This window comes from Halichoerus grypus, chromosome 11, assembly GCF_964656455.1.
Source record: "Halichoerus grypus chromosome 11, mHalGry1.hap1.1, whole genome shotgun sequence".
Lineage (NCBI taxonomy): Eukaryota > Metazoa > Chordata > Mammalia > Carnivora > Phocidae > Halichoerus > Halichoerus grypus.
In genome coordinates this window covers 92,254,278-92,279,817 of record NC_135722.1, presented here as the reverse complement: position 1 = coordinate 92,279,817, position 25,540 = coordinate 92,254,278, and the positions used below count along the sequence as shown (strand labels likewise).

The following is a 25,540-nucleotide window of genomic DNA, read 5'->3' as shown; positions in this document are numbered from 1 at the left end:
TTCAGTTTAAAGAATATATTGATTTTTCTTTTATCTGCATTTCTATAGTTCTTTTTTCTCTTTTTCCAATTATGGTATGATGCATCTAGAATCCTTGGGTTCCAATCCTGGATCTGTCACAATCTGTATCTGAGAATCTGAGCAAGTTATTTAACTTCCCTGAATCATCATTTCTTCATCATCTATGAAATGGAGATATTATACCTGGCTTCTGGGATTCTGTTAAAGCTTCAGAAGCAAATGGTTATGAAAATTCTATGTAAACTATAAATGTGCCTAATCCATTGCCTCCTCTTTTCTCTATCTTATTTTATCCTTCCTTTGTCTTCCTTTGTCTTTCCTGTCCTTTCTCAGCTCTCAAAACTTCTACCCTCTTTGCCATTAGTTCTTCTCCATCTGATAATAATAAAATAATACCTGTCTATATACCAGTCAAGTTACCTGCATTGTGTCCTCACCCCAGAAACCGCTCGTCCTTCTGGGGCATTTGCTGCCCCTCAGTCCAAGTAACAATAAACATTATCTTTTCACTGATAGAGCCTATGATTATGTTTCCTTTTATGAATCTACCGGTAGCGAAGAGTGCAATTTCATTCCTTGGGTCGTTCACTTATTGTCATTCTTCCTCCTTTCCAGGATAAAGTCTAACTTCTATGGCGATGAGGAATTACACTTTGGTTACAGAGTTCATTCTGCTGGGCGTCCCACACACAGAGGGACAAGAAACCATGCTCTTTGTTGTGTTCTCCATCTTCTACCTCTGCACCGTACTAGGAAATCTGCTTATCCTTGTAGCTGTGATGTCTGATCCCCACCTCCACACTCCTATGTATTTCTTTCTTTGTAACCTCTCTGTGCTGGACATTGGCTTCTCTTCCGTGAGCACCCTGAAGATGTTGGCTAACCTGCTAGTGAGGAACTGAGTCATCTCCTTGGGTAGTTGCATGTCTCAGGTCTTTTTTTTTTTTTTTTTACCACTTCCTGGGTAGCACCGAGTGCCTGCTCTACATGGTGATGGCCTATGACCGATTTGCTGCCATCTGCCACCCACTGCGTTACACCATCCTCATGAACCGCCGGGTGTGTGCCCTGCTGGCTGCCGGCACCTGGTTTACTAGCTCTTTTCATGCCACAGTTCTCACCACGCTGACCTTCCAACTGCCATACTGTGGGTCTAACAAAGTAGACTATTTCTTTTGTGACATCTTCCCAGTAGTCAAATTGGCCTGTGGTAACACCCTCATCATTGAGACAGTGAGCTTCACCAATATCAGCCTTGTGCCCATGACATGTTTTCTCCTCATCCTTGCTTCTTATGTCAGTATTGTCATTGCAATCCTAAAGATGCACTCTGCTGAGGGGAGGCGCAAGGCAGCGTCCACCTGTGTCTCCCACCTCTCAGTGGTCACACTGTTCTTCAGGCCCTGTGCCCTCATCTATACCCAGCCATCTTTGAGTGAGGTGCTGGTGACCCCAGTACAAATCTTTGGCAATGTAGTCACCCCCATGCTGAACCCCACAATCTACACTCTGAGAAACAAAGATGTCAAAGGAGCCCTGAAAAAACTGGCTGGGGGCCAGATTGTTTCAGAAGGTCATTAGTCCCCTGGTGGGTAAAGTTGGGTTTTTTTCTTTCCATTTGTGTATTAAATTCATTTTTTAAAAAATGTATCCATGACAGTTGTCTTTCTGCCTTGAAGACAACTGAATAGCAATTCTAGCTGATACAAACCTGTGACAAATTCCCTAATAGACCAGGGATCAACAAACCTTTTCTCTAAATGTCCAGATAGTATATATTTTAGGCCTTGAGGACTATATGGTCTCTTTCACAAATACTGAACTCTGCTATGGTAGCATGAAAAGTGCCATAGAAAAATATACCAACAAATGGATGAGGCTTGTTCCAATAAAACTTCACTTATATAATCAGGCAGCAAACAAGATATGCCCCACAGGTCATAGTTTGCTGACTCCTGTCACAGAGGGTAGTTGAATTTGAGAACACCTTTCTTCAAGGCTATGTGGATAATGGTTTGAGTGGAATTTGATGTGAGCTGGGTCCCACCAGGGCCCAAGGTGAATTACTGATCAGGGACAGGGAGTGAAGGACAGGGGGTGAAGGATGATAAGGGACAAGGTATGCACACCCTGATGGTGAGAGATCTCTGTAGCACCTCAAGTAGACCTTCTGAGAACTCTTCATTGCATCAGAGCCATTTGGATGTGATCCATGCTGATGCCTAGACATGTCCCGATACCTCTGCTCCTTGTATGCTTGTGGCCAGTTTTCTTAGGCATGAAGGTAAATGAACATCAGTCTTGCTCATACAAGCAGTCTCCATTCACCTCCTAAGTTTCTCAGCTTCCCCCTGTTAGCATCAATCACTGCATTAGTTTTCCATCCATGAAACACCAAGAGTGATTGGGTAGGCACCTTGGAATATGATTTTGACAAGTCTACCAAAATCTGTCCCAAGATTGGATTATTGCATCAATTTAGGAGGGTGCTAGACAGAGTGAATCTCCTCCTTTAGTCTGACTGCTCAGTGCTAAAGGACATAATGTGTGGTGTGTGTACGTACGTGAGTTGCTGTCGCTCATTCAAGTGGTGGGACCAGACCCACCGAGAATAGTGCCAGAAATCATGGGGTTTTGTGCTTCCCTTATCTTCACGGAGAAACAAACTGATGGGCTGCGATGATAGTTCTCTAGGAGGGACCATCCCCCTGCATGTTTTAGTTATTTTCTATCTACTCTGGGAATCTGACTAGTTCTTATTAAGGAACTGAGCTAACTGGGCTATTGGTGTGGTACTAGCAACTAGAATTGGCCTTGGCCTGACAGATAGATAGATTGCCTTTTTTCTAGCTATACTGGGCTAACTTCTTTCCTAGTTACCCATAAAAGCAATCCCTTAAATCCCCATGGTGCCAAGCCCACAGAACTTTCAAAAGGACTTAGTAAAATGGGGTTCTTCTTTTGCCATTCTTAATTCTCTGGATAAATATAAAAATACATATTTATTCCAAAGGACAGAGCCAAAAGTTACAGAATACTTTGACATAATCACACCAACTACTGATTTTGACATTTTCAAGAAAGTTTGTCATGAATCATGGTTGTTTTGGGCTTAGGTAGAAGTTTGTAATTACCTTAAGCTGTTTTTGTCCATTTGTATGCCCTAACATATAATGAAATTTTAATCTGTATTTTAATATACATTTGGTGAACAAACCAAACATAACATAAGATAAACTGTTAAAAATTATGTATCAATAAATTGTGTGTTTTTTTCCATAATCAATAAATTAAGCTGGGTCCATTCTTTTTTGATTGGGAATAAATATATATATTTTATCTATTATTTATATTGTTACAGCATCCAAAACAAATTTAATAATATGTTTTTATTTATTGCAGTTTTAAAAATTATTTGTATCGTGAAATATGAAATATCTTTCATATTTTAAAAATATTATAAAATATTATAAAATTTAAAGAATATTAATATATGTCTGTGTACTTTTCAGCCAGTACAGGAAATAGAATATAATCTAGAGGTTTCTTTTGTGTACTTCTGTTGTCCTCATCCTCACAGATGTTATTACCAAGGTGTTCTTATTAAGGAAATAATTTTATTTTATTTATGGATTTAGCACTATGTAGCATCCCTAAAACAACGTATTATTTAGTTTTTTTCTGGTTTTGAAATTTGTTTAAATAAACTCATACATGATTGTCTTTATTCCTTTTAAACTTGTTTTTGAGATTCACTGATTTTGATGCATATGGCTGAAATTTTACATTTTATTATTTCTTTATTCATTCTATTGTTGTAAGGCATGTAGGTGGCTTCTAATTTGTTATTATGAACGTTCTTTTGCATGTGTCTAGAGCACAGGTCAAAGAATTTCTCTAGAAGATGCATTTAGGAGCAGAATGGCTGAATTGGAGGGAATTCAAATAGCAAATTTGCTAGGGAATGCCAAACTGCTTTCTGAAATGATTCTAACAATGAAAGCCACACCCTCAGTGGATGAGAATTCATAGCACATCTCATGATTGTCAGCACTTTGTAATGATGTTCTTCTTAATACTTGCCAATCTGATGATGTGAAATTGTGACCATTGTATTTTTAAATCTCAGTACTTGATTACTAATAAAGTTAAGCAACTTCTCCTACATTTAATGACAGGTTGGGTTTCCTCCTTTGGGAAATTTATGTTATTTTCTTAGTTCAGTTTTCTGTTTAGTATTTTGACTTTTATAAAATTGATTCACAGTAGTTCTGTATGTATCCTAGATACTGGTCTTTTATTGATCATATGCACTACAAATATCTTTTCCTAGACTATGACTCCTCTATTTACTTTAAGGCATTTTTTTTTATGAAATTAATGTGTTCATTTAATGTGAATGATACATCAAACTTTTCCTTTATAATCTCTTTCAGAGATGATTGTGTCTTGTTTAGAAATCATATATTATCCTTAATTTATGTCTTTAATGTTTTCATAGTGTTAGGGTAGTCGGTGACGTGGGCAGCAAAGAATTTCACGAAGAGTGGAGCAACAAGCAGGACAGAGTCTATTCCCTCTCCAAGGGAGGGGAGGGGCCAGACATCTAGAGAAAGGTGAGCCCTGAGTTTCTGTTAGGCTGGGCCTTTTAAAGGGCTTTAAGGGTGTGAGAAGGTGCAGCTGTGCCCATGGGGGTGGTGTGGGGAGGGCGTGGACTCTTGGCCAGGTATAGCAGGAGGTGGCAGATTTCTTGAGGGACTCTGTCTGGGGTTCGACTGGGATGTGGGTTGTGGTCAGGCTAGAGAAGAGTATGTTTTGTAGTTGGGAGTCTACTTTCTGAGAAAGTAGGGCAGTGTGACCTAGAAAAACAAAGAGTTAAGGTCAAGTGCAGACAACTGTGTTTTGTCTTCTGTAAGTGTGGTGGGGTGGGGGGAGGGGCTTTGAATAGATTCCTTTCGCACAGTCTTGATCTTTACTTTTAAGCTTTAATCCACCTGGAATTGACTTTGTTTGTGATGAGGTAAGAATTCAATTCCCTTCTACTTAAAAAAAATATGAATATCCAATTAATTGTCCCAGCATCATTTATTTAATATTTCAACATCCCCTACTGTCCTGCAATGCCTCTCTACTATGGCCTCCAATGACAACCCCCCCCCCCCACCTTCTAGGATTCACGTTTTTGTGCCATGAGGTCCCTGGATTTAGTGACTTGGTTTTAGTGAATACAATGTGGCAGAGGTGATGGGACATCACTTCCAAAATTACTTTATAAAAGACTGTGGCTTCAATCTTGGGTGCACTTGCTCTATTTTGCTATCTTTAGGATTGACTGCCTTGGGAAAAGCCAGCTGCTATGTTGCAAGGCAGTCTTATGGACAGGTCTCAGGCCTACCAATAGCCATGTGAATAAGCTTGGAAGCAAATCTTTCTCCAGTCAAGCCTTCAAAGACACTATAGCCCCAGGCAACAGTTTTCAACCTCAAGAGAAACTCTGAGCCAGAGGCACCCAGTTAAGCTCTGTCTGGATTCCTGACTCAGATAAACCATGAGATAATAAATGTCAGTTATTTTAAGCCACTAAGATTTGGAATAATTCGTTATGCAATAGAAACTAAAACATATGACTATTCATATTTTCTATTTCTTTTTTGAGTCTGTTTTGATAAGTTGATAAGTTGTATCTTTATAAGTTTTTGTCCAGTTTATCACAGTGTTTTTTTATTATGCTCAGTTAGCCATCATTAGTTTTTGATGTAGTGTTCAACAACTCATTAGTTGTGTATAACGCCCAGTGCTCATCACAACATGTGCCCTCCTTTTTTTTTTTTAAAGATTTTATTTATTTATTTGACAGAGAGAAACACAGTGAGAGAGGGAACACAAGCAGGGGGAGTGGGAGAGGGAGAAGCAGGCTTCCCGCGGAGCAGGGAGCCCGACGTGGGGCTCGATCCCAGGACCCTGGGATCATGACCTGAGCTGAAGGCAGACGCTTAACGACTGAGCCACCCAGGCGCCCCGACATGTGCCCTCCTTAATACCCATCACCTGGTTACCCCATTCCCCCATCCCCCTCCCTTCTGTAACCTTCAGTTTTTTTCCCAGAGTCCGGAGTCTCTCATGGTTTGTCTCCCTCTCTGATTTCTTCCCATTCAGTTTTCCCTCCCTTCCCTTATGGTCCTCCATGCTATTTCTTATGTTCCATATGTCAAGCTGAGAAAGACAATTATCATATGGTTTCACTCATATGTGGAACAGTTTATCAGTTTTCAAATGTATTGGAAATAAACTTTTATAAGTGCCTTCTCTCTTTTGTCTAGTAGTCATCTTTACAGAGATATATCTCTTAGTCTTTTCAGAGAGCTAGATTTTAGCATTGTTGATCCCCTTTCCTTTTGCTTTCTCTATTTCATTAATTAATCTATTTTAGTTCTTTGAAAACTATAACCCTCTTGTACATGAAAGATGAACAATTCTCACATTTCAAATCTCTGGTCTCAAGGGGCAAGGTTCTTGACACCCTTCATAGAAAAGAAATTCCAGATTCAGCAAACATGTCTTGTGCCTAGTTGTATAAATTCTTAATAAATATGTGTTGTTTAATACATTAATACAATTCTAGAAAAATCATGTAGAGAACAAGTCCTAGTTCAAGAAAGTCAACTTTGCCAATTGACAAAACTGCTTGTTGGAGAGTCTAATTATGGAAATTACATTTCCAAATCAAAATAATAAAGTAGAAGAAGAGCTATGGAGAACAATTTGAGATAAAGTATTTGAAATTGGATATTTAAAAGCCTGAGATATATAGTTGTTGCTTCTCATTCTAATACTATACCCTGAAACTGAGGAAATGCTTTCTACATATATCCTAAGATTGAGCTGCACCTCTCTGCCTTCATCTCACTTCCCTAGATCAACCACAGAAAGAGAAGGTATAGATATGGTTCTATCTTGTTCATGCCCATAGTCAGGCCACAAGGGGGAACATTAGAATATTCTGTTTCAACTAGATCATTTACTTACTTCTAATTACTCCCTTTGTTCAACAATCCCCTTGAATCAGAATTCACTCAGGAATGGGATCCCAAAGGCCTCCAAGGGCATTTAAGTTTCCACATAAGAGAAAACAATAGCTATTAGTGTCTTGGAAGAAATCTTTGTAGAAGACAGAGGTACATTCAGTTTTATGTCATTTAACCTGCGTTTACTTCACCAAGAAAGAGCTTTCCAGATCATGGGAGGAGATCCCTGACCCTGGTTTATGATGTGATGTCAAAGGCGAATTTGGGCAGAAGATCCTAGAGAGATAGATGGTGAAAGGATCAAACTTCCTCTTTGTAAGTCACATAAGTGCCATCTTCATCTCTTTCTTTGTGCTCATTTTTTGTTTCTCATACATCTCATGGAGAGGAGAACTTGGAGTCCTTGGTTTATAAATGGTCTCAGAGTCCAGGGTGACTAGGAGCATGGAGCTACTAACCACAAGAATAGGACATTATTTGCTTGGTTTGTCTTTCAACTCATCATGTTGGTGTTAGCCGACCAACTCAAAAGCTCCATTCTTCTTATTGTCCTGTATAACCAGGGATTTGGACTTGATTCAAAATAATTAAAAGACTGGATATTCCAAACAAGCCTTCATCTGGATATCTTTGGTCCAATTCTTTCTGTAATGTGTAACTCCTCTTGATAAAATATTCAGGACTTTTTGGGGGCAGAATAGATTATGTGTAGCTCTTATCTTGGGTCTGGTCACCTTTTAGAGTACAATGCAGAGCTTCTTCCTGGGTACAGATGCCATGAAGGTAAACAGAGAAATTCTAAATATTCAGAAAAATAGGGGGCAAAACAGGAACAAGTGTATGATTGTGCTTCTTTACAAGGTTGTGTATGGAGACTAATATCCAACCAATATCCTCATACAAGACAAAATACTGAATGTTATCCAATTTTGCCAGTCATTGAGTGAGTCATTTCACTACTTTATTAATCAAGCATTTATTAAGAAAACACTGTTTTCTGCACTGAGGATATAACAGTGCACATCGAGAAGTATTTACTCCCCTAGACTTTATATCTTAGGGTGTATGTGGTGGTGATGGTGGTGCGGGTGGCCAGGGGACAGGTTGGCTTTCCATTGCTTACTAAGGAGGAACAGAAACATCTTCAGAGCCTGATGACATCACCAAGAAAACCATGAATAACACAGAACAAAATGTGACAAGGCTAGTAATGTCACAGTCCATCACAGATGCATACATTGGAAAGACCAATGATGTCAGGAGAAAAAAAAATAGAACCCTAGTTCTGCCATTTCTAGCAATCTCAATCTGGGAGAGTTGCCTAGCCTTTTAATGTTTTCTTTTCTACATATTTATCTCAGAAACTTAACTGTGAGGGTTAACTAAACTGAAATCATGTTGTATAAGCACTTCTAATGTAAAGCACTGATTGTCCAACCGTTATGGCTCTTTGAAAAATCAGAAAGAGAAAATATAATGTTGTAAGTAGTAGTGATCCACAAATATAGTGATTCTTGAGTTGTAGTTCATATCTCAACATATGAAAAAGCCCCTGATTGATTCTGAGGCTTCTGATATCCTTCTTCTCTGAAGGAGCACACATTTGTGTGGGCCCTGTCCTTCCCTTTGAAAATCTTTTCTCTAAGATGCTTTTTTTTAAGTATTGTTTTAATAAGGGAAATCTGCATTTAGAATTGGTGTAACAAAAATATTTGGCACAGTAACCATTAAGTTTTCTATGACAACTATATTCCAGTTAAAATGCCCTGTGATATGGGTCATCAGCAATTTTTCCTTAACTTTGAACCAAAATGCTATCATTTCAATTACACATTTCATTTGCCCAGTATGTTCACTGACATCAAGCCAGGGCATTCTTCCATGTCCTCTGCTTCCTTTTCCTCCCCTAGGACCATCTCTCATGGAGAAGAAGAACTGTTTGGTGGTGACTGAATTCATCTTGTTGGGGATTCCCCACACAAAGGGGCTGGAGACTATGCTTTTTTTTTTTTTTTTTTAATTTTTTTATTGTTATGTTAATCCCCATACATTACATCATTAGTTTTAGATATAGTGTTCCATGATTCCTTGTTTGTGCATAACACCCAGTGCTCCATGCAGAACGTGCCCTCCTCAATACCCATCACCAGGCTAACCCATCCTCCCAACCCCCTCCCCTCTAGAACCCTCAGTTTGTTTTTCAGAGTCCATTGTGGAGACTATGCTTTTTGTCTTGTTCTTGCCCTTCTATGCCTGCACCCTGCTGGGAAATGTGTCCATCCTCGTGGCTATTCTTTCTTCCACTCGCCTTCACACACCTATGTATTTTTCCTGTGTTTGACATGAGTTTCTCTTCTGTGACCTGTCCTAAAATGCTACTGTACCTCATGGGACTGAGCCCGCTCATTTCCTATGAGAACTGTGTCTCCCAGCTCTTCTTCTTCCATTTCCTTGGCAGCATTGAATGCTTCCTGTATACTGTGATGGCCTATGACCGCTTCACTGCTATCTGTTACCCTCTGCAGTACACAGTCATCATGAGGCCTAGAATCTGTGGGGCTCTGGCTGTGGGCACATGGCTGTTAGGGTGTATCCATTGCAGTATCTTGACTTTGCTCACCTTCACTTTGCCATACTGTGGTCCTAATGAAGTGGATCACTTCTTCTGTGATATTCCAGCACTCTTGCCGTTGGCCTGTGCTGATATATCCTTAGCCCAGAGGGTGAGTTTCACCAATGTTGGCCTGGTATCTCTCCTCTGCTTTCTTCTAATCCTCTTATCCTACACTCGAATTACCATCTCCATCTTGCGTATTCGTTCAGCTGAGGGCCGCTGCCGGGCCTTCTCCACTTGCAGTGCCCACCTCGTTGCCATCCTTTGTGCCTACGGGTCCATCATCACTGTCTACCTGCAGCCCATACCTAACCCCATGCTGGGAACTGTGGTTTAAATTCTGATGAATCTGGTAGGACCAATGCTGAACCCTTTAATCTATACTTTGAGGCATAAGGAAGTTAAAACAGCCCTGAAAATAATTTTGCACAGGACAAACCACGTTCCTGAGAGTTAGTAAGAGTGGATGGATGGGTTGATGGCATGGGATTCTTCTGATCCCACATGCGAAATATCCTTCTGAAAGCCTCACATGTGACTTTTCAGCACATGCTGGAGGGCATGGCTCACTCTATCACAATACTTCATTGTTTTGTCTATTTAGTTTTCTTGTTTTACCTAAGTCAGCTCCCCCAGCTTTGAAATAACAGTCTGGGTTACTGTTGTTTTGCCTTTCTTCTGTGGAGAACCTCCTACCACTACAAGAAAGAAAGACTGTCTTTGCCCCTGAAGCATTTTGTCTACCTTTCCCAGCTTATGTCCCTCTAAGCTATATATGAGACCAAGTTTATGAGGAAAGGCATTAAGCAGAAGAAAGGGATTTTAAATAACTAATTGAGAGCATGATAGGATCTTCTCTCTTTCAATATGAACGGACTAAATGTCAGAGGCAAAATAAAATGTTTTCTCTGTCTCCTCAACTGTATAAAAGGGGAATAACTTAGCACCTCTCAGCAAAGATGTTTTCCTCTCCATCCCATGGTTGTCCTCATGCCTGTTTTCTCTGCTTGTAGGTCCTTAGGCAAATACGATTAGCTCCCAACTATGTAAAGAAAGTGAAAGCTTTGTGACTGGTGCCCTAGACTAGATGTTTCCATTTCACTACCAGCTCATAGTGTGATTATGAGTGTGATAAAACAGTGGTTTTATCAGGTCAGGTTTTTAGACTGAACCAGTGGTTTTCCAAGGAAGACTCAAAGAGCCCCAGGGCTCCCATGAATTTATTCTAAGGCTTCCAAGTTAAGCTTCTTTGTGTTCCTTGTTTCAGTCTGCTGGAGAGACTGTGGAGTGAGTGGTGCTCTATGCTTTAACCCTCTTCCCTCTTTATTTCTTAATTAGAAACAGAGTTTTCTGAGGCAACCACTTTGGCTCTCCTTTCAGCTGAGCTGTTCACTTTATTCAATAATTATTTTCATAAAGAAGAATAAGACCTAGCAATGCCCAGAGATTTTTTCCATTCCCTCCCACAATACACTCAAGCAATCCAAAAATTTTTAAAGTAAAAACAAATTTTGCTTCAGAAATATTGAAATTCATGTTAACAAAACATTTACAAGATACATTTATTTAGCTTATTCAATGATTTCTTTTCTGAACCCCCAATTAGGAGATGGTGGGAGGCCTGAGGCCTGACAGTCTATGCTGGAACAATAAAATATAGCCTAGTGTTTTTCCTCAAAGAGGATTCAGATCCTGTGAATCCATTAACATTCTTATTACTATATTCTTACTACTATAATAAAACAAGGAAGGGGGACACAAATTGTGTACATTGAGCCAATTTTAAAGTCTCCATAAAGGTGTACTCTAAATCATGTTGGTCAGAGCGTCTGTTCCCAAGTATTTTACGTTTTTCATGCCTGGAATTCTGTCATTAAAAAATGACTTGGGTGATGGGCATTAAGGAGGGCATTTGATGTAATGAGCGCTGGGTGGTATATGCAACTGATGAACCACTAAATTCTACCTCTGAAACTAATCACGAAATAAATTAAAAAATGAATTTCCTCCCAAATTCTATATTCTCTTTTCAAAAGCGAATTCCCCTGGAAGTAATGGAAATGAGCTGATGTCTAGCTGAGAAAGAGAGCTGTCTGTTCATGGTTGAGGGAAAGAGAAACAAAAAGGCAGTTCTGTAGGTTTCAATTTGGTTAAAGTTCAACCTAATACCCCCAAATCTCTTTTCCAGCAAGATGCCCTAGAGAAATAATTCAGTTAGTATTCATTAAACATCCGTTTTTCAGCAGATACTATTCTCATGCTAACTAAGTCTATAAAGATGAATAAGGTCTCTGCCCTGAAGGATTCCACCATTTGACGTTAGAATCAGATATTATAGAATTGTCCATAATAAAATGTGATGATACCAACAGAAAACACTTCTTAGGGCTTACCACATGCTAGGTATTTTTCATAAGCGCTTTACATCTATTAACTCATTGACCCTCACCATAATCCTATTAAGTATTAGTAGTAGCAGTATCTGCATTTTATACATGAGAAGCTAAGTAATTTTCCCAGCTAGCAAGTCACAAAACAGGAATTAAAAGTCCTACCATCTGACTCCAGTGTCCTTTCTTTTAATAATTGAATGACAACATCAGCACCATAAACACAGGAACTAAAAGCTCAGAGGAGTGAGTGATTATTTCTACTTAGGGGTCTTTGGGAAGGCTTTGCAGAAAAGGTGGCATGTGTGCTAGGCTTTGAAGGACGAATAATGGGGGAGGATGAATAAATGTCAGACAGAAGGTTGGAAAGTGCATAGAGTAAAAGAGAAGGGGACATCTTGCAGAAGCAGGGATGAGTGATATGTGCACCATTTTCAAGGAAAACAAAACTGGTAGAATAGAGAATGATCGGAAGCCTGAGTGGAAATGAAGAGACAGAACAGTAGGGAGACAAAAGGGGATGATGGACAGGAGATTAATCAAATTGTTGGGTTTCATATCTGTGTAGGAATGTCCTATGTCCATGTTTACCAGGGGAGTTTGTGCATGATTCTTAATGATGCCTACACTCTCAAAAGTGCTCTGACTTGTGAGATAAATCAGATGGGCACTGAGGCCCAATCAAAGTGTGGAGGCTTAGTATGACCTGTCTGCCAAGAACATTTGCCAGTCCAGCCAGTGCCAAGCATATCATGGGCAGGGTACTTCCTAAACAGAGAGAACTCTGCTCCCTTACACTCTCATGGGAAGCACTTAACACTTAACACTCACTAATCTTTGCACCATCAGATACAGGCTGTCCCACTCAGCTACATACCTCCTGGGACCCTTTGTCCTCCCTTATCTGAGCTCATGCAGCAACCTCGTAGTAGAAGTGGGACTGGATCAAAACCCTCTGGTTTCTCTGTCCTACATTCTGTCAATTCTTAGATTTTTCTCAATTGTGAGTGAATAATGTTCTGTTTTTCTATATTATTATATAGAGTTATATGTATCATAGGTTCTTAATTTTCCAAACCCAAGCAAATTGTGCTTCGGTATCTGTGCATGCTCATCTACACGAGTTGGTGTTCATGACTAGAGGTTGAGGGATGAGCCACGGTAAAACTGAGTGCCTCTCTGAAAATATGTTCCAACTCAAAACAACTGCCATCGCAAATAATCAGATAGAGAGATGTTTTGTTTTATTAAGTGGAACATCTCATAGTCAGCAGGATGTGGCTGACACTTAGGCTCACAAGGTTTATGACCAGGAAGGTGATGAGAATCTCCAAGTCATCTGCTCACAGACCCAGTGATCATTACCACTGATCTTTCTACTTCCAGACTTTTGCAGTCATGGGTCTGCAATCTCCAGATCTACTTATTCATCACCCCTTTCCACTCAATCAAAATTATTCTTCCTAGCAATCTCCAAATAAATAGATATGAAGGCTTATCCCAAGGTTCTCTTTGTTCCTAGATTCTGTGACACTACTTCATGATGGTTTGCTTCCAATTCTCTCATCGGACATTTTCTCTTTCCTGGATTACCTTTTTCAGAGGTTTGGCCCATATTCCACTACTTAATCATTCCCCCAATAATCTCATCCAATGGAGTGACTTTAAAAGAAGATAATCAATTAGAGTTGAGTTGAGTTACATAAAGGACTAATGTAAGGGGAAGATTCCTACTGTTTCTATTTTTTTCATCCTCAAAATTTCAAGTCATTCAGACTTCATAAAGATAAATCCTATTAATTCTGTTGCATTAAGAATCCCAAGCCCAACTCGGATTAATCCTTGTCCACATAACACAGTTGGAAAAGCACGGCTCTACCTTGTCTTGTTTCCTCTTAATGTGGTCATTTTAAAAGAAATTTGCTTTTTCTGCTTTCCTTCTCTGTCTTTCTGTGTCTCTTTCTACATGCATACTTTTACCTATTCCCTTAACTTCACCTAGACTTCAGGGCCTCCAGTCTGGTCTTAAATGGTTGAAGGTTTGGCCCTGCAGCTCAGTCCCCCTGATCTAACCCTTTTTTACCCACTGGTCCTGAGCAAGCTTCTCTGGCCTATATCCTGGAATTAGTTCTGAATGTTAAAAAAAAGTACATACAAGGGGTGCCTGGGTGGCTCTGTCAGCTGAGTGGCAGATTCTTCTTTTTTTTCTCTAACATGTAGTTTATTTATATTTTTTTCTTTTTATTAACATATAGTGTATTATTTGTTTCAGGGGTACAGGTCTGTGATTCATCAGTCTTACACAATTCATAGCGCTCACCATAGCACATACCCTCCCCAATGTCCATTACCCAGCCACCCCATCCCTCCCACCTCCCTCCACTCCAGCAACCCTCAGTTTGTTTCCTGAGATTAAGAGTCTCTTATGGTTTGTCTCCCTCTCTGCTTTCGTCTTGTTTCATTTTTCCCTCCCTTCCCCTATGATCCTCTGCCTTGTTTCTCAAATGTCACATATCAGTGAGATCATATGATAATTGTCTTTTTCTGATTGACTTATTTCGCTTAGCATAATACCCTCTAGTTCCATCCATGTCATTGCAAATGGCTAGTATCCAAAATCTATAAAGAACTTATCAAACTCAACACCCAAAGAACAAATAGTCTGATCAAGAAATGGGCAGAAGACATGAACAAACATTTCTGCAAAGAAGACATCCAAATGGCCAACAGACACATGAAAAAATGCTCAACATCACTCAGCATCAGGGAAATATACATCAAAACCTCAATGAAATATTACCTCACACCAGTCAGAATGGCTAAAATTAACAAGTCAGGAAATGACAGATGTTGGCGAGGATGCAGAGAAAGGGGAACTCTCCTACACTGTTGGTGGGAATGCAAGCTGGTGCAGCCACTCTGGAAAACAGTATGGAGTTTCCTCAAAAAGTTGAAAATAGAGCTACCCTATGACCCAGCAATTGCACTACTGGGTATTTACCCCAATGATACAAATGTAGTGATCCTAAGGGGCACGTGCACCCCAATGTTTATAGCAGCAATGTCCACAATAGCCAAACTATGGAAAGAGCCAAGATGTCCATCAATAGGTGAATCGATAAAGAAGATGTGGTATATATATATATATATAATGGAATATTATGCAGCCATCCACATATCCTTTTAATGGGAATTTTTTCGTAACTGACAAGCTCTGAAATCCTGTTTTTCCCTTATAACACTATATGTATTTTCTATGTCTTGACATAGTTTTCAAATTTCTTATTTAATAATACTTTTTCTTTTTCTTTTTTTTTTTTAATTTTTTTATTGTTATGTTAATCCCCATACATTACATCATTAGTTTTAGATATAGTGTTCCATGATTCATTGTTTGTGCATAACACCCAGTGCTAATACTTTTTCTTTTTTGATGTTTATGCAGATTTCCATTGAATAAATGTATCCAAATATATCCTCATTTACTCTGTAAGTGACTTGCCTATGAAATGACTTAGCATGCTGTGATACTGTGATTTATAAGAAATCTATATTTGGTTATTCACATGACCAAATATGTATGACAAATATATATTTGGTCTTTGTCCCCAGTTCCTGGGTCACTGGTCCCCAGACCCCTGGAATTTCCTAAGAGATGAGAGCAATGGGATCATTTTTTTGTTATAATATTTGGTCTCTGGTCCACAGTTCCTGAGATCACTTCAGAGCATAATGGTGAAATGGGTGTCTTGTTACTCATAATGAGCCCCTTTCCACCACACCTGGGGTTATGTTAATATGATTTTTGGAAAGCACCTAAGGATGGGGGCTGGTTGCCAGAGAAACAAACAATGAATAAAAGGTTGCAACTTTTCGTCCCACCCTCTGATTTCTACAGAGGGAAGAGGGCTTGGAGGTGGGACCAAACAGCACTGGCCAGTGATTTAATCAGTCATGACTATGTAATGAAGCTTCCATAAAAACTCAAAAGGACAGGGTGTAGAGAGCTTCCAGGTTGTTGAGTGCATGCAGACTCGAGGAGAGTGGCATGCCTGGAGAGAGCATTGCAACTCTGTGCCCTGCCCCACACCTTGCCCTATGCATCTCTTCCATCTGGATGTTCCTGAGTTATATCCTTTTATAAGAAACTGGTTCTCTAGTAAGTAAAATGTTTCCCTGAGTTCTGTGAGCTGCTCTAATAAATTAATTGAACTCAAAGAGGGGGTCATGGGAACCTCCAATCTGTAGCCAGTTGGTCAGAAGCCCATGTGACAACCCAGACTTGCAATTAGCATCCAAAGTGCGTATTTGTGGGGGAGCTTAACTTGTGGGATCTGATGCCACCTCCAGGTAGATAGTGTCAGAACTGAGCTGGATTGTAGGACACCCAGCTGATGTCAGAGAATCACTTGGCTGTGTGAGGACATCCCTCCCTCCTTTTGGAAACAGGGTCCACAACAACTATTATAAGACCAACAGCAGGCATTTAATGCTATTCATGGCAAACATCCTAGATCCATTTCTACTTGCTATACCAATGCTCCCATTCCATTTTGTCATGGCCTGGCTCCAGCCTTTTTACTCTTTTTCTGTTTATCAATACTTAAATTCCCTTAGAATTAATTTTTTTGTTTGTTCTCTCTGTCTGTCTTTTGACTCACTCCAAGGACTTGACTCATACTTGTCTTACTGGAGATTATTGCTTTTTGCTCTCTTTCTTTCTTTTTTTTTTTTAATTTTATTATGTTATGTTAGTCACCATACAATACATCATTGGTTTTTGATGTGGTGATCCACGATCCATTGTTTTCATATAACACGCAGTGCTCCATGCAGTACGTGCCCTCCTTAATACCCATCACCGGGCTAACCAATTCCCCGCCCCCTCTAAAACCCTGTTTGTTTCTCAGAGTCCATAGTCTCTCATGGTTCATCTCTCCCTCCAATTCCCCCTCCCCATTTTTCCCTTCCTTCTCCTAATGTCCTCCATGTTACTCCTTATGTTCCACAAATAAGTGAAACCATATGATAATTGACTTTCTCTGCTTGACTTATTTCACTTAGCATAATCTCCTCCAGTCCCATCCATGTTGATGTAAAAGTTGGGTATTCATCTTTTCTGATGGCTGAGTAATATTCCATTGTATATATGGACCACATCTTCTTTATCCATTCATCTGTTGAAGGGCATCTCGGCTCTTTCCACAGTTTGGCTATTGCGGACATTGCTGCTATGAACATTGGGGTGCATATGGCCCTTCTTTTCACTACATCTGTGTCTTTGGGGTAAATACCCAGTAGTGCAATTGCTGGGTCATAGGGTAGCTCTATTTTTAAATTTTTGAGGCACCTCCACACTGTTTTCCAAAGTGGCTGTACCAACTTGCATTCCCACCAACAGTGTTAAGAGTTCCCCTTTCTCCACAACCTCTCCAACATTTCTTGTTTCTTGCCCTGTCAATTTTTGCCATTCTAACTGGTGTAAGGTGGTATCTCAATGTGGTTTTGATTTGGATTTCCCTGATGGCTAATGATGATGAACATTTTTTCATGTGTCTGTTAGCCATTTGTATGTCTTCTTCAGAGAAGTGTCTTTTCATATCTTCTGCCCACTTTTTGACTTGATTATTTGTTTTTTGGGTGTTGAGTTAGAGAAGATCTTTATAGATCTTGGATACCAGCCCTTTATCTGTAGTGTCATTTGCAAATATCTTCTCCCATTCTGTGGTTTGCCTCTTTGTTTTGTTGACTGTTTCCTTTGCTGTGCAGAAGCTTTTTATCTTGATGAAGTCCCAAAAGTTCATTTTTGCTTTTGTTTCACTAGCTTTTGGAGATGTATCTTGAAAGAAGTTGCTGTGGCCGATGTCAAAGAGGTTACTGCCTATGTTCTCCTCTAGGATTTGGATGGATTCTTGTCTCACATTGAGGTCTTTCATCCACTTTGAGTTTATCTTTGTGAATGGTGTTAGAGAATGGTCGAGTTTCATTCTTCTGCATGTGGCTGTCCAATTTTCCCAGCACCATTTATTGAAGAGACTGTCTTTTTTCCATTGCATGTTTTTTCCTGCTTTGTCAAAGATTATTTGACCATAGAGTTGAGGATCCATATCTGGGTTCTCTATTCTGTTCCATTGGTCTATATGTCTGTTTTTGTGCCAGTACCATGCTGTCTTGGTGATCACAGCTTTGTAATGAAGCTTGAAATCGGGCAACGTGATGCCCCCAGCTTTGTTTTTCTTTTTCAACATCTCCTTGGCGATTCGGGGTCTTTTCTGATTCCATGCAAATTTTAGGATTGTTTGTTCCAGCACTTTGAAAAATGTCATTGGAATTTTGATCGGGATGGCATTGAAGGTATAGATTGCTCTGGGTAGCATAGACATTTTAACAATGTTTATTCTTCCGATCCATGAGCATGGAATATTTTTCCATCTTTTTGTGTCTCCTTCAATTTCTTTCATGAGTGTTTTGTAGTTCCTAGAGTAAAGATCCTTTACCTCTTTGTTTAGGTTTATTCCGAGGTATCTTATGGTTTTTGGTGCTATTGTAAATGGAATCGTCTCTCTAATTTCTCTTTCTACAGTTGCGTTGTTAGTGTGTAAGAAAGCAACCGATTTCTGTGCATTGATTTTGTATCCTGCCACATTACTGAACTGCTGGATGAGTTCTAGTAATTTGGGGGTGGAGTCTTTTGGGTTTTCCACATAAAGTATCATGTCATCTGCGAAAAGAGAGAGTTTGACTTCTTCTTTGCCAATTTGAATACCTTTTATTTCTTTTTGTTGTCTGATTGCTGTTGCTAGGACTTCTAGTACTATGTTGAACAACAGTGGTGAGAGTGGGCACCCTTGACGTGTTCTTGATCTTAAGGGAAAGGCTCTCAGCTTTTCCCCATTGAGGATGATATTCACTGTGGGTTTTTCATAGATGGATTTTATGAGCTTGAGGAATGTTCCCTCTATCCCTATACTCTGAAGAGTTTTAATCAGGAAAGGATGTTGTGTTTTGTCAAATGCTTTTTCTGCATCAATTGAGAGGACCATATGGTTCTTCTCCCTCCTCTTATTAATATGTTCTATCACATTGATTGATTTGCAAATGTTGAACCACCCTTGCATCCCGGGCATAAATCCCACTTGGTCGTGGTGGATGATCCTTTTAATGTATTGTTGGATCCTATTAGCTAGGATTTTGTTGAGGATTTTGGAATCCATATTCATCAGGGATATCGGTCTGAAATTCTCCTTTTTGATGGGGTCTTTGCCTGGTTTGGGGATTAAGATAATGCTGGCCTCATAGAATGAGTTTGGAAGTTTTTCTTCTGTTTCTATTTTTTGAAACAGCTTCAGTAGAATAGGTATTATTTCTTCTTTGAATGTTTGGTAGAATTCCCCAGGGAATCCATCAGGCCCTGGACTCTTGTTTTTTGGGAGGTTTTTGATGACTGCTTCAATCTCGTTACTGGTTATTGGCCTATTCAGGTTGTCAATTTCTTCCTGTTTCAGTCTTGGCAGCTTATAGGTTTCCAGGAAGGCCTTCATTTCAACCAGATTGCTCAGTTTATTGGCATATAGTTGTTGATAATAATTTCTAATAATTGTTTCTATTTCCTTGGTGTTAGTCGTGATCTCTCCCCTTTCATTCATAATTTTATTAATTTGGGTCCTTTCTCTTTTCTTTTGGATAAGTCTGGCCAGTGATTTATTGATCTTATTAATTCTTTCAAAGAACCAACTTCTAGTTTCGTTGATCTGATCTACTGTGTTTCTGGTTTCTAACTCATTGATTTCTGCTCTAATTTTAATTATTTCTCTTCTAGTGCGTGGCTTAGGCATCGTTTGTTGCTTTTTCTCTAGTTCTTTAAGGTATAGAGTTAGTTGGTGAATTCAGGATTTTTCTATTTTTTTGAGTGAGTCTTGGATGTCTATGTATTTCCCCCTTAGGACCGCCTTTGCAGTATCCCATAGGTTTTGGACCGATGTGTTTTCGTTCTCATTGATTTCCATGAATTGTTTAAATTCTTCTTTGATTTCCTGGTTGACCCAAACATTCTTGAGTAGAGTGGTCTTTAGCTTCCAAGTGTTTGAATTTCTGCCAAATTTTTTCTTGTGATTGAGTTCCAGTTTTAGAGCACTGTGGTCTAAGAATATGCAGGGAATAATCTCAATCTTTTGGTATCGGTTGAGACCTGATTTGTGACCCAGTATATGGTCTATTCTGGAGAAAGTTCCATGTGCGCTCGAGAAGAATGAGTATTCTGTTGTTTTAGGGTGGAATGTTCTGTAAATATCTATGAGGTCCATCTGGTCCAGTGTGTCATTCAAAGCTCTTGTTTCCTTGTTGATTTTCTGCTTAGATGATCTGTCCATTGCTGAGAGTGGAGTATTGAGGTCTCCTACAATTAACGTATTGTTATCAATATGACTCTTTATTTTGGTTAACAATTGGCTTATGTAGATGGCTGCTCCCATGTTGGGGGAATAGATATTTACAATTGTTAGATCTTCTTGTTGGATAGACCCTTTAAGAATGATATAGTGTCCTTCTGTGTCTCCTATTATAGACTTTAGTTTAAAATCTAATTTGTCTGATATAAGAATTGCTATCCCAGCTTTCTTTTGAGGTCCGCTGGCATGGAAGATGGATCTCCATCCCTTCACTTTCAGTCTGGATGTATCTTTAGGTTCAAAATGAGTCTCTTGTAGACAGCATATGGATGGGTCCTGTCTTTTTATCCAACCTGCAACCCTGTGCCATTTTATGGGAGCGTTTAGGCCATTCACGTTGAGAGTGATTATTAAAAGATATGAATTAATTGTCATCATGTTGCCTGTGAAGATGTTGTTTTTATAGATTGTCCCTGTAAATTTCTGTTGTATATCACTCTTGGGGTCTTTCTCCTTTTATAGAACCCCCCTTAATATTTCTTGCAGGGCCGGCTTAGTGGTCACATATTCTTTCAACTTCTGCCGGTCGTGGAAGCTCTGCATCTCTCCATCCATTCTAAATGAAAGCCTTGCCGGATAAAGTATTCTTGGCTGCATGTTCTTCTCATTTAGTACCCTGAATATGTCTTGCCAGGCCTTTCTAGCTTGCCAGGTCTCTGTGGATAGGTCTGACGTTATTCTGATGTTCCTCCCTCTGTACGTAAGGAATCTCTTCCCCCTAACTGCCCTTAAGATGGTTTCCTTGGTTCTAAGATCTGCAAGTTTTACTATTACATGCCGGGATGTTGGCCTGTTTTCCTTGATCTTGGGAGGGGTCCTCTCTGCCTCTAGGATGCGAATGTTTGTTTCATTCCCCAGATTAGGGAAGTTCTCAGCCACGATTTGCTCAAATACATCTTCTAGTCCTCTCTCTCTCTCCACTCCCTCCAGGATTCCAATTATTCTGACATTGGAACGCCTCATGGTGTCACTTATTTCTCTGATTCTATTTTCATGGATTCTGAATTGTTTTTCCCTGGCCTCCTCTTTTCCCATTTTATCTATTATATTGTCTTCCAGGTCGCTTATTCTCTCTTCTGCCTCAGTTAACCGTAGCTGTTAGATTATCTAGATTGGATTGGATCTCATTGATAGCATTTTTAAGTTCTGCCAATTCACCTTTTATTTCAGCCCTTAGAGACTCTATGTTACCATTAATTGATTTCTCCATTCTAGCCATTGTCTTCACAATTGCTAGCCTGAATTCCATCTCCGACATCTTGGTTATATCTGCATCCATTTGTAAATCTGCAGCATAAGTCATAATCTGTGAGTCTTTTCTGTTTTGGGAGCTCCTCCTCCTAGTCATTCTGTTGTTGGGTGTTTGAGGGAATGTATAGAGTCCAAATTATTGACCAGAACCCAAGCAAGATGCACCTGTTTTCTTGGGACCTTAGGGTTGCTGGCCTCTTGTTTTCCCAGCCTGTCTTCTGGGGGAGGGGCCTGCCGCGCTGTTACTCAGGCAACCCTGTTTGGGCGGAGTTGCCCTGCGCCCCTGTGGTGGGGGATGGGCTCAGTGGGAATCAGTCTTTGGGGCTTTTGTTCTCTGGCGGCTTTCCCTGGCTGCTTTCCGTGTCTCTTCCATGAGTCAGAGCAGAAGAGACCATTTCCAACCCTCTGCCTCAGAGCAGAGAGACCGCAGTCTGTTCTTCAGTGAGCTCTCCAGGCCACACCGTCTCTGTTTCTGTCCGTGCTGCTATAAACTGCAGCGCCCTGGGTTGTGCGCCCCTCCGCAGCGCTCCCAGTCCTGCCTCCAGGTAGGGGCACGTCTCTGCCCTTTGTGCTTCTAAAACCGCCAGCCGCTCCCAGTTCACCCGCGCGACCCCACTGCTCCGGGTTTCCGACCGGGGGTTGCCCTACAGTCCTTTCCCCGCCGCTACCAGTCTGCGAGTCTGTGCCCCGTCCGCAGCGTGCGAGGCTGTCACTCACCGGCGGTGTAGGATCCCCACGTCCAGGCACCCTCCCGCTGCCGTTTATCCTCCGATATCTGCCCGCGGAATTACGGCTCCCGCTTTGTAAACAATATTCTGTTTGTAGAGATCCAGATCTTCTTACATCTCAGGCTGGTTTCGTGGGTGCTCAGAGTGGTCTGGTAGATATCCAGCTCAATTCTGGGGACCAGTTGAAGTAGGGTCCCCTACTCCTCTGCCATCTCGAAGTCCACCCTATCTCTCTTTCTAAGTCCAGGTCAAATGTATCTTCCTTCAGGTAGCCTTCCAGGATCTCCACAACCAGAAAGAAGCCTCCATTCCCAGACTCACTTCAACACCCCTATCTGTTCATCTCTTTTAGGGAAATGTCTCAGAGAAACTCTGAGAGTTGCCCTACCTAATAACCACCCTCCTCTGTATCCTTATAATTTCAGATTTGTTCAGGTGATCAACCCCCAGTTAAAAACAAAACAAAAAACAAAAAAAAACCCCTCTATTTCTCTGCCTCCTCTACATCCAGGAATGGCTCTATCTGCTTTTTGCTCTCTTGAGCAAAATACTTAATGTAGAAGTACATCAAGTTCTCTGCCAGGCTCAAAGCTGCATACAAACAGGAACAATTTAGCTGTCTTTCTAAAAATCAGTCTATCCCCCTGGTCTGGTGCAGGGCCAGTCACTAAGTAGTCAAGATAATTTGTTGATTTTGATTAGTTGAGTGAACATTTTTGTTTGTTTTGTTTGTTTGTTTTTACACAATCCATTTTCTGAAAGGTGTCTGTTGTTATAGCAACATGTACAAATTGTCATGGCAACATGCTCAGGCATCAATTTCAATTACTTGTAAAACAGAAATGCTTGTCTGATTCAAAACAAGCAAGGGAGTCAGACTTACACTCTTAGATTCTATGTTCTCATGCATCTACTCACCTCTGGCAACAACTCAACTATCAATTTTTGGAACAAAATGGAATAATCTGAAAGGCTTGTCTAATATATTTGAGCAGCTAAAGAAATGTATTGACTTTCAGTACCCTCAATTTGTGAAAGAGTATTCAAGGTGACATTTTTGGTGACCCAGTCTTCTTGATGGACATAAAAAGAGAGGTGGGTTTACTTATGAAATCCAGAAACCCTGCTTGGGTAGACTGAGTGTTCCTGATGATCATCAGGAGTGTTTAACATTCCTGTCCAGGAAGAATTGACTAATTCTGGAGTCTGAATGTTCAGCAGGGGAGAAACCTGTCAGCTGGTGTGGCAGTCAGAATAATGCTCCCCAAAGATGCCCATATCCTAATCCCAAGATCCTGTGAATATGTTAGGTTACCAGCAAAGGGGAATCAAGGATATAGATGGAGTTAAGGTTGCTAATCAGCTGACTTTTAGATGAGGAGATTCTCCTAGATGATGGTAGTAGGCCCAGTGTAATTACAAATGTTCTTACAAATGGAAGACAGAGACAGAAGAGGAAAACAGAGAAATGGCAGCTGAGGAAGAGACCAGCCCTATCAACACCTTGATTTTAGCGAGGTGAGACTCATTTTGGACCTCTAACCTCCAAAGTTATAAGGCAATAAATTGGCATGGTTTTAAGCCACTACATTTGTGGTAATTTCTCTCTTTTTTAAAAAACTTTATTATTTATTTATTTATTTATTTATTTATTTATTTATAGCTCATGCAAGGGTGTGAGGTGGGGCAGATGGAGAGGGAGAGGGACAAGCAGACTCTGTGCTGAGGGTGGAGTGCCCCCCCCCCACCCCGGGGCTTGATGTGGGGCTCAAACTCATGACCCTGAGATCATGACCTGAGCTGAAAATCAAGAGTTGGCCAGTTAACAGACTGAGCCACCCAGGCGCTCACATTTTTGGTAACTTCTTACAGCGGCGTTAGGGAATTATTGCTAATACAGCGGATATGCCTCTGAGGTTCACCACTGATTCAGAAGCTGCCCTGGGCCTCTGCTCTACTGGGCAAGGTTCTGAGAGCTAGGCTCTGAGGGATCTATGGACTGATAAGTTCCTCTGAATACGTGAGCCTTGCAGAACATATCGGTACGTCAGACTGGAAGCACACAGGAGGACAGAAAACCTAGATGCTCAATGGGACAAGTCCTAGAAAGACACCAGGGTAAACACTCAGCTCTCATCTGCCCCAGAATTGCAACTATACATTGGTCTTGAGTATTCGTCTGTCAGCCTCACAAGACTAGTGTACTTTCAGTGCCAGAGGTCCTGGCTCTCAGAGTATATGAAGAAAAAATTTTAACAAAGAATTATCAGACCCTTCGGGGTGCCTGAGTGGCTCAGTTGTTAAGCGTCTGCCTTTGGCTCAGGTCATGATCCCAGGGTCCTGGGATCGAGCCCTGCATCGGGCTCCCTGCTCCGCGGGGAGCCTGCTTCTCTCTCTCCCACTCCCCCTGCTTGTGTTCCCCTTCTCACTGTGTCTCTCTCTGTCAAATAAATAAATAAAAATCTTAAAAAAAAAAAAAGAATTATCAGACCCTTCACATGGTCCAGACGATTCCAAGTATCATTTGCTAAAACCAGGGGTAGTTATTTACTGATTGAAAATAAGCGCACCAATCACTTAAAAGGGATTTATAGCAATTAAAAAAAACAAACATTTGTTAGAACTTAATATTTGAAGAAATGCTTGTCTTAAAATAATGAAAAAGAAAGCTTGTTCTAAGATGTGGAAAATGGATTTTTTGAGGAAAACATCTAAACTCACGTATGTACCAAAATGAATATCAGATGAATGAAGAATTAAACAGTAAAAAAAACCAAAGGAAACAATATCCAATAATTTAATGAAGAAAATTCTTCTGTACATCTCCACTCATCTGCTAAAGAAGAAAGGAACACTTTCAAAAAACCCACTGTAAAATGTAACCAGTTATCATGCGTTGCCAAATTCACTCAAACTGTCATCATTCTCAGTACATAAATATCCTATACATTTCATGCGGAAACATCCTTCACTGGATATTTGTACCACCTATATAAGATTAACACAGTTTACAATGATTTAAACATAACACAAAACACAAAATTCCATCTACCTTGTCTTTTCT

The 25,540-nt window shown here is 40.3% G+C and overlaps 1 protein-coding gene and 1 pseudogene across 1 annotated transcript; both read left to right on the top strand.

The window, feature by feature from the left end:
* The first annotated feature begins 653 nt into the window (after window positions 1-653).
* On the top strand, window positions 654-1,602 carry LOC118549519 (olfactory receptor 10D3-like; annotated as a pseudogene).
* A 7,365-nt stretch (window positions 1,603-8,967) lies between these two features.
* On the top strand, window positions 8,968-10,117 carry LOC118549518 (olfactory receptor 10D3-like). Its single transcript, XM_036113943.1, is given in 3 exon segments — window positions 8,968-9,034; window positions 9,260-9,374; window positions 9,376-10,117. Coding segments are annotated over 3 exon segments (924 nt in total).
* The last annotated feature ends 15,423 nt before the right edge of the window (window positions 10,118-25,540 follow it).